The sequence below is a fragment of the Alligator sinensis genome, unplaced genomic scaffold (genome assembly GCF_000455745.1).
Source record: "Alligator sinensis unplaced genomic scaffold, ASM45574v1 scaffold115_1, whole genome shotgun sequence".
Taxonomy (NCBI): Eukaryota; Metazoa; Chordata; order Crocodylia; family Alligatoridae; genus Alligator; species Alligator sinensis.
The window spans coordinates 2620637-2630961 of record NW_005841895.1 but is presented as its reverse complement, the minus strand read 5'-3'; the positions used below and the strand labels follow the sequence as shown (position 1 = coordinate 2630961).

Here is a 10325-nt window from a genome sequence, read left to right as displayed (position 1 = left end):
GGCAGCCATAAGGGCTTCTCCCACGGCTCCTGCCACCCGGGGGGAGCCTGGCATAGCCGAAGGAGCCATGGGAGAACCTGGAGCCGCCCGGCTATGCTTGCCTTTCCCTGGCTGATCCGAATCTCCAAATCAGACTCGAATCTCTGATTCTGATTCAGCTGAATTGAATAGGGACAGTGATTCTAATTACTGAATCAAATCATTGTCCCCTGAATTGGCTGAATTTGAATCTGAATCTAATATTTCCCTATTTGCACAGGCCTACTAAATATAGACACTGGATTTATGGCACATCAGAACCTACCTAACATCTGATACCCCAAGTAATTATTTACCAGCTACATCCTATCACCAAGTCTACATTCCCCTTCGCCCCCCCCCACACACACACCTCTGTCTTACTCATTGACTACTTCAACATACATTTCTGCTGACTGGCATTCTTGCATACTGACTTCTGGCCTCTAGCTTCTATTCTGTTCTATCCCATCTAGGAAGAGCACACAACAACTGCAGACACTTCCTCAGCCTGAAGAAGGGTGTTTGTGCCTGAAAGCTTGCAAAGAAGAATTTTTCCAACAATTTCAGTTGGATTTACCCAAAGAACCTTGTCATCATTATTATTACTTGCTTTCCATTTTTAATGAGAAGGCAGTAAAAATTCAGCCCTTGCTAAAGAGCCAAGGGACTTGGTTTTACCATAATTTTATTTTCACACTTTCCTGAATCAAGCTATAGACCAGGTAGCAGAACTGCTACCCATCCTGCATGCTGGATACACCAAAGGGCAGCTCATGAAGCCCTTGCTCTTTCATCCTGCTGCAAATACAATAAAAGTTTCCCAAAGCATGCAACTGCAATTATCAAGCAGGGGAGCCCTAAAGGAAGTACTGTTGTGTGGGTAGTGGGAGTGCTACCTCTACAGCTGGCACAGGTGTCATTTTGCAGGCAGGAGAGGGGCCAGAGATGCATTTCCATGTGTACTTTGATGCTTTAAGGAGAGACATACTTCCTTTGCGTGTGCTGCTGACCACAGCTATTCAGTGAGCCAACCTTCTAGCTCAGTGGCTGGCCGCCTTTTCAGGCTATGGATCGGAACAACCCTGCTCCAGTCCTATATAGGCAATATGGCTTCCATGGTGCATCATTGGCAGGGGACTTTCCCTGTGTCCACACTCAGACCATAAAGCTGTGCCCAGGTCCCAGAGCCTTCTCCCAGCCCTTTTCTCCAGGGCAGAGGGACAGGTGCAACTTCCAGCTGGTCGGGAGCAGCTCTTGTGCTGGGCAGTAGAAAGCTGCTTCTGCACTGCTGCTGCTTTTGTGCTGCAACTGCAGGGCAGGAGTGGGGGAAAAGCGGGGAAGGGACAAGCAGGAGCAGTGTGGACACAGCTTCCAGATTCCCAGGTCCAGTGCGCCCACACCATCTCTGGGAGGAGGAAGCAACAGCAACAAGGTTGCAGCTCGAAGTTGCCCAGCCCCGGTGTAGCTACTTGCAGCTTAGCCCTGGTGTGGCCACTGGAGCTAATGTGAGCACAAGCAAAACTCTTGGGCTCTCTGAGCAGGATCTCATGGGCTATATGTTGCCAACCCCTCTTCTAGCTAAAAGACCAACCCCATTTGGGGACCAACCCCCTTCAGCCACAGCAGCCAAAATGAAGAGGAGGTAAAGGGGAAAGAGGCGGGGGAAAGGTAGGCCTTCACTTTGAGCACTTCACATTTTCCTTGTGTTATGGTTGTGGTGACAGGGTGATGGATATTTCACGAGCAGCCCCTCCTGTGCTTAAGCAGAAGTGCAGTCCACAACCAGTACAAATTACATCAGGCAGCATACAGTTATTACAGCCCTGCCACTCCTGAGCCGGGGTCACAGCTGACAGCAGCCTTGCGAAAGCTGGCTGGAGTTGGGTGACTAAAATGAAATATCTTATGCGGGGAGGGGGAGGGTGGGGAGGGAAGAATGAGCATCATTCAACAGCTTTCTCCTCACACACATAAGGAAGAGCTTCACTAAAATTGACAGCTAATTCAGTACACATCTCATAATATATTATCTCACCATCTCTGTGACAAGTCTAGTGAACAAGATGCAAACGAACGCTTAGGCAGGTAGGTTCTTAATGTCACTTTAAAACTCAGCACAGTATCACTGTCTTCTCCATCCAGTGGATGAGTTACGTAATGATGGAGCAGTTCGGAGAAAGGTAACAGCAGAATGGCAGAAGAAATGGAAGGTAAGAGAGGTTAATTTATGGAAATTATCTAGGCCACACAGTAAGTAGGACATGTCATGCACAGATTTAAAAGTACAATAGTAATTTATTTAGAATCTGATTTTTTCAATAGATAACCAATGAGGGCTATCAGGAGCCAGGTAATGGTTTTGATCTCTTCATCACAAAATGAACTGCAGCATCCTGAACCGATCAAAGAACTTCTACAATTTTTACCTCATAATAAGACCTCACAGATCTTATTCGGATGGAGACTTAAGCAAACTAGGTTATTGATGGGAATAGGGGCATTCAATTTAATAGGATTTAATTGTGTAAGTAAAGGCTACGTACTTGTTTTAAAAAAAAAAAGGTTACAGACTTTTGCTGTTTCAGAACTACATGTGATTCTAATAGAAACAAATGGGAGACATAAAAATAAAGTAAGAGTGTAAATCATAGAAGAAAACTGTAGTCGACCTCCTTTACTACCTGTGAAGTAATGAGGTCTTTTCCCACTCCTAAGAAACATTTCCTCATAATAGTCAACTATTGTAAATAGCTAAAGTAGCCGGAAAGACTTATGACCACGTAAGCTGGGCACTGGCTCATCATTTTCCCAATTTCTTTCATTTAATTTTTTAATAGCAATCCTCCCTAGCAACCCCTAATTAAGAGAATTTGCTAAACCTGGGTGCTGATGACTTGATATGCCAAGGGGACAACATACATTGTAGTTTTGCCTGTGCTAAAATGTTACAGTTTCAATATTTTGTCCAAAATACCAGCTTTCCTGGAAGAAGGCAAAGGAAGTGTCTCATTAGGGCCACCTCCAGAATGGAAAGTAAAGATGGAAGGTCATCAGGTCATATGCTACTACTGACACACTATCATGACAAGTAGAAAGGTCAAACTGCAGATATTTCCAGTAATATCACCTAGACACTGCATTGTGTGATTAACAGGCAGTACCACAGGCAAAACTAACAGCTATGGCTGTCAAAGATAAACACAGACACTAGCGACAAACAAGGAAATATTAAATGGCTATATAGACAGTTCAATTCCTGGTCCTGGTCTGAATCAAGATGAGCTCACAGCCTTTGGTTTAAAATCACATCTTCTACCGGCATCTTCTAGGTGCCCCTTTCTCTGTAGACAGGGCCTTAGTCCCACCCGAGCATATTGGGAAAAGTTAAAGAGATCGTCCTATCAGTTTAAATCTGAATTTTCCTGTATTAATTGCTTTGTTTTGTGATTGTCAGAAAATGTAGCCCGAGTTTTTAAATGAACTGACCAGGAACCTACAATGAGGATATCTTTCTTAAGATAATATATAGAAACTTGATGTTATCCTTCACTTTTATGCTGAATTCAAAGAATAAGGTACACTAGTACCTACTTTCATATTCATCCCCATTCTATGAGGCCTTTCAATTCCCTCCTCCAGACCCACTTCTGCTGCAATGGCTATACTAAATCAGCTAATCAATGTAAGGTAGGTTTGGATACTAAGTGATAGTCAGTGATCATTCAAAAAATTCAAAACCACTGTGTTGTGTTCATACCTCTGAATTACTGGCCAATGAAACAAATGGGAAAACAAAAAACCTCCTATTGGTGTTAATAGGGATCAGATATAACTTTTGTTAGTCATGCGACTGTGAATTCACCACTGTTAGGTTGTTATGGACTCTCTGGATTTTTTTTTTCCAATTTTGAAGATCTTGGAACTGTTTCATCGTCAGTTCCCAAAAGTACAGGGTTATGTGATAATCTCCACTTTCATTTAAAAGAAGCAGGTAGCCAACCCTCATAGCTGCAGACAAAAGGTGGGAGGCATGATTTGAGCACACCTTTTGAACCTTTAAGGTTCAAAAACTAGAAGAAGTGTTTTTTTTATTTGACCTGTAGTTTTTTTTCCAAAAAACCCTGATTTGGGACTCAAGATGTTCTGAGTTGGCCATGTGGCTTTTTAACCTACTCTTTCTACTATTGTTACCATGCCTTATGTGATAGATTTTAACCTCTTCATGATAAAGAACATCCCGATTCTGGTGGGAGTATGAAGGGTACAGGAATAAAATCTGAGTAATGTAGAATTTGGCCAGGTAATGATAAACAGATATTTTAAAGCTGGATTTTTTTCTGCACAATGTGTATCAACATTCATATTGTAAATATACCTAATTCCAATTTACTTTTTGATGCTTGTGGTAATGTAACTTCAGCAGAATATCAAAAATAACTCTTTTCTGCTCTGCATGGCACACACAGATTGTGCAGAGAGCTTGGAATCAATTAATTTAAAGTAATAATTTGTATAAACATTCTAACAAAATTTTAAAGGGTATTAAACACCCTGTTTTATAAACATAACACTTAATTTGGAAAAAAAAACATTTAGAAGGTAATGCATTTAGGATAAGTGCACAACACATGAAAATAATAAATGAAATTTTCCCAGTTTAGAAAATGAATGTAATTAATTAACATTTAAATTACATTTTTAATTGCAATCATGCCCTCCCAGGGGACTCATAAGGGACCATAATTGCAATTAAAAGCATGTGGATTAGATAATAAAACAATGCACACTGTCTGAAATGTGCGATTTAAAATGGAAAGCAGACATTGTTATCGGCACATCTAACTTAATTGTAGCCATAAAGCAAATGTGCTGTACAAAATAAAATTCACATACGGGAACATTTAATTCTTGAATCTCTTAAAGGGGACACGCTTGAGAGCACATTTTATGACAGGTTCTGTTTGAAACAGCCCTTTAAGGCTTTAGAATTCAGGGTTGGTGCTTTAATGTTTTTGCATTAATAAAAGCATAGCTGAATGTTCCTATTAAAATACACAGATACATTTAAGTAAGAGAGGAAACTGAGTGCCTAAAATTTAAGTTGCAGAAGGCATAATTATACCAGAAGCACATCTCGCTTTGTTCTGCATTGTTTTAAAATTCCACTTGTCAAGAGAGAGTTTGAGGGACACTGGATTTCCAATCTATGAACCAAACAACAAGAAGAAAGTATTTGTTAAATAGGTATTTACCAGTCAGCTGCACTTCTGTTCTCCATTACTGTGGCCATCTCTCAGGCCAACACGCCCCTTATCAGGATACTGGTATTTCAGTTTACCTTGGTGCTCCACAACTGCTTTTTTGATAAGTACTGAAGTCGTTTGGTTTACTCGGCCCCACATTCTTCACAGACTTCCTTTTTATCACAATACAAAAAGAAGAAATGAGAGGTGCCCAACAACAAAACTTCCAAAGATGGAGAGGAGTTTCAAATGCACTATATAGCTGCCATACGTTATACTAAGTCTTGAGTTGTCCTGTTAGATTTATTAGTTACCTTTTTACCCTCCACTAGTTTTGAAGCCATGTGCTCAGCTGGTACAAATTGCCATCATTGGCATCAGCTGAAGCTCTGCCCCTCTGTGTTTTGGATGCAAATAATTCAGGAGTGAAAGGTGTAAAAAGTAAATCACCCTCCATTAGCCCTACTGCTTAATGAACTACAGGATGGTGTTCAGATATTACAGCAATAAGCGAGGTATAGGAACTAGAATAGAATAGAATAGAATAGAAGGGTGCTCATTTGAGCATGGCGAGAAAGAGAAAAGTTTTGTTTCCTTAGGAAAGAGGAGCCAGAACATTATAGATTTTTCCTGTAATTAGTTTTATTTTCATCATTTAGTATTTAACCTTAACAATTTCTTCTCTCATCTAACCAAGAACAGAATATGGCCTTATACCTACTTTATTTTATCATGCTTTCTGATAAATATGGTGCATGGGTAGACTGGAACCTGTTTAGCTTAACCTCTGCCATGAGGACACTTTACTAATATTGAAACATTTCAGAAGTCCTGAGTTGGTTCTACAGTGCAGCTGTAATGGAACTGGATTTCTAAGTAGACAGAAGGTATTCTGTGGGAATGTTTTAATTATGGGTGAAATTCACCCTGGAGCAAAATACCTATACTAAATACTCTGCATTACTTTATCACCAATTAAGTCCTTATCTTGGGAATTAAGTGGGGGTTATACGGTATATAGGACTTTACATATATCCTCTACTGAACAGAGGCAAATTTCACTCTATAAGGCCGTGTCCACATGAGCACACGTGTATGTTTTGCAGTGCTTCAAAAGCACCACATAACGCACCCCATGCACATGATTTGGTTCTCCCCACTGCATATTTGTAGCATGGAGCCACCTTTAGATACCGGGAAACCCCAATATATTTAAAATAAAAAGCATGTGGAAAAAAAGCAGGGCAATGTAGGTGGCAGCAGTGCCTGGACTGCTGCCACTGGTGCCCCAGGAAGCCCCCAGGATCCCAGGTAAGGCTGATGAGGCCAGCCCAGGTGGTGGACCCAGCCTCCCATATCCCACCCAGAGCATTTTTTCCTGCACTAATCCCACGTGCAGGGGCATGCACACCAGGGCAAAAAACAGCAGCGTGAATTTGTGCGGTCGCTTTTTGCCATGGCAACTGCACGCCTCCATTTATGGGGATGCGGCCTGAGAGTTTTGTGTAGATACATATACACTACTGCTGTCAATTAAACCACAATGTGAGGATGTAGGAAATGCTTGTATAAGATCCCAAAGTTCGCTAAGTTTTACCTTTCAAAATTACTGGGAAACCTTGAAATTCCTCTGTGTAATCGTTCTCACTAGCTCTTGCTACAGTACTTGGCCAGCACTATACATACAATATAATAAATAGTGATTGGTTTTGAAGGCAATAGTAGTACAATATTTCTTAAGGGTTAGAAAAATTACAAAGAGTGTGAAATAATGCCAAAAGCTGAATATCACAATTGGAGGTAACTTTTTAACCTAAGGGTAATATTTTACATGGCTATTGTTCAAAAGAAACAGTTATTATGTGTTTTATAATACCTTTTCTGGGAAAAAAAGGTGATATTACTACATGGAGAGTTTTCTGAAAGTAGATGCATTCAAGTGCTGCCATTTTGCATTATAAGCATTTCAAATGTTGTCTAAAGTCTTGAATAATGGAAGTTTTGGTCAATTGGCACAAGACAACCAATCCGAACCGATTAAAATAGATACGCCTACCACTTGGTATTACACACACAACACTTATACACACCATAGATGCCCATAAAAAAAACCATTGTTCTAAAACTCTACAGTACGTATCACACGATACGTCCTTGTGCAATGCTGCTGCAATCACCGGAGAGTCGCAAACATCGTGTTTTTACTGGCAACCACTTTGCGTGCATATCTGCTTGTTCTGGTGGCTTTAATAACTACAAGATTTTGCTTAAAATTCAACCGTCAGGCCAGGTGACTCCCTCACTGTTTCATTCTTCACTAGTGGTATGGATTTCAGACACTAAGCTTTCCTAACGAGGCAGCCTTAACCTTTGAGGAACTCAGGAGTTGCCCAGTTGGGCAAAACATGCTTTTAACTGCATGCCCGAGGCAAACTGTTAACCACATTACTAGAGCACTAACATTAAAAATTGGTAAGCTACGGAAAGTAAAGCAACCAGAGGTTTGCTGTGTAGAGATGTGTTCAGATTAAATTTAATTTGGATAGTCAGAAAATAGAAGCACCTGTCAGTTTCTAGGTAACACGGGGATTTTCTTTCTAGCATCACTTTCTACCTGTGGGAAAAAAAGCTCCTTTTCTTAAACCAAAAAAACCTGACAAGGTGTAACTCATACATTGCATTGTGCTGTGTTACGATGGCTTACATTGGTTCATGTCTTGTCATATGACAATATAACATGACACAAAACTGCATGTACATTGCATTGGAGATTTATAAAACAAAGCCTCTTTTGCTCAGAAAGAGAAGGTCTCTATTGTGAAATGCTTGCCTAGGAGGAACAGACATTTCTAAATCATGCACTCATTCTATAAAATATGCACATCCAGCCCTCAACATGAGCATAAACTAATAGGATCGGAGAACCAGAACTTTTCATTCCAACAGGATTTCAGTAATGGAACTTTGTAACCTTGTGCTTTGATTTAGTTTTGTAATTAATTGCAGAAACACGGAAAATGCAAAACAGAAACACAGGGTAAAAAAGCAGAGGGAAAAAGCAAAGATAAAAGACAGAAGAAAATGAATTGTTAATTATTTATTAGATGGTTCATTTGTTCACACTTTCATTACTGTGCTGGTGTTTTAACCCACTGTGCTTGTTCCTTGGGTTTGACCTCAGCTGCATCATTAGATGATTTCCTGTTCATTTGCTGTTCCTCATTAATGTCATCAGCTTTTAAAAAAAAGATCAAGGTAGAAACTATATACTGTGTCATGGTGACATCTAAAAATTCTTGTGGGACACTTTTTCTGAGTCAAATTAATGGTAAATAATATCAGAGACACAAAGACTGTACCTAGTAATGGTTACAGCATTTACTTCTGAGTACTATTACTCAAGGAGATGTTGCCAATCTCTGGGCTGTACCCTGTGAGAGGCTTAAAGCCCAGAGACTTTACTGTATGTTGAAGGTGCTTAGCCCACTATTTCTTCTTTACAGAATAAATCGACTCCCTTAATCACATAAAATTCCTTCACATAAAATGTATCGGCTTGTTTTCAATCCACAAGGTTTGAATCTTAGACTTCCATCACTAAGAAAATGGGCACCCAAGTCTAATACATACAGTAAGGAGGAAGAAAACACACACATTTATTTAATATATGATAACTGTTCCAGGAAAGGAAACTAGTGTGTGTATAGTATGGACCCTGTTTTGAAACATGGCTGATGAATTACAAACAACCAAAAAGTTACTAGCACACATGTTTTTGGAAATGTGCACTTCTTTCTGCAAGTACTCCAAGCCTGATTCTTGCACTGGCGATCCATTATTTATTGGAGAGGAAATGGTGGTAGAAAAGAAAAACGGGCATTCGTATCTTAACATTTTTTTTTTACCCATTCCACAGTAGACATTATTTATTTAGTTCAAGCTTCCTAAGCGTCAGAAGTTTTTGTCTCCTCTTTCTGAAACCTCTTGCAGATTTACCGTGACACATTTAACATGTGATTGGTTGCCCACCAGAAGACCCTTTCACTCCCAAGATAGCACTTATTTTGGAGACAAAAAGGAAAAGGCAGACAGGATTTATGGAGCTGTAGAATAATTTCACCAGGCTGACACAAGGAAGGTGGGTCAAATCATGCTTAGCATTGATGTAATTTTTTAACTACTGAAACCTAATCCCGTTCTGGAGTTGGTGATCTTATTTCTAAGATCACTGCAACTAGCATAGTTATATGAAAGATAAAAAGGGAGGAAATGGTTCCATATCTTAACATACAGAAAGACTAATAATAAAAAAGCTTTTCTTTGATCCCTTCACCAAATAAAGTACCATTCAGACATTTGACATATGCCTGCAGTGACCCCGAGACATGCTTACTGTACATTACCTTTACTTTGTTCCTGCTAAGCCAAAACTGGTAACAGAACTCCATCATTTACACTTAGTTCCTTTTAAAACATTTTTCACATTTAGTCCCTGATAGAAAAAGAACTTGTCTATTTCCTACAGGTGATTTATTATGTAGTTTCTAAGCAAAACACTTTTATCTGAAAGTATAGGTCAGACAAAGGAATAATGTAATCAAAGAGACACTTGCAGAAACATTATAAATACTATACTATATACAGCAGAAGCCCTGCACTGTCAAAAATGACTAGCTGTTCACAAATGTTGAAGTTCATTGTCTTTTGGTGGAGCAAAACTTGCAGTTAAACCGCAAGAGGAAAAAAACCTCCTACCTTTTTTTTTCAGCAGCAGATATCTTATTTGAAAAACATTTGGGTCCCAAGAGACTCTATTAGGGAAGATGTTTTTATTCCTTTTCTATGAGCATTTTATTTTATTTTGCCAAGTGGTGGTTTAGAATTACTCTGTGGTAGGTAACTGGAACAGCAGCAAGTCTCACTGTACCATTTCTTTCTATCTGCAGTCCTTTCTTATTACCATAGTATCTGACCAATTCATCATCCTGGAGGAATTGAACATCACTACCACCCTGCTAATAGTGGGTGCTGCAACTTAAACATGGAGGAGGAGGAGCGGGA

General features: G+C 39.7%; 1 protein-coding gene across 6 annotated transcripts in view; it reads right to left on the bottom strand.

The window, feature by feature from the left end:
• TSHZ2 (teashirt zinc finger homeobox 2) overlaps positions 1-10325 on the bottom strand; it is a 300718-nt gene that overhangs the window by 153663 nt on the left and 136730 nt on the right. The window contains exon 2 of one of the 6 annotated variants that reach the window (XR_003092714.1): positions 5274-5437. The exons of 3 other annotated variants lie outside the window; for them this stretch is intronic. Coding sequence is in view for 1 of the 3 variants with exons in the window: in XM_006018177.2 (XP_006018239.1) it covers positions 5360-5423 (64 nt within the window). In the remaining 2 variants the exon portion in view is untranslated. Of the gene's footprint in view, positions 1-5273; positions 5554-10325 lie in introns of those variants that run through there. 2 more of the 6 variants (XR_001357572.2, XM_006018177.2) reach the window with 2 other exon arrangements.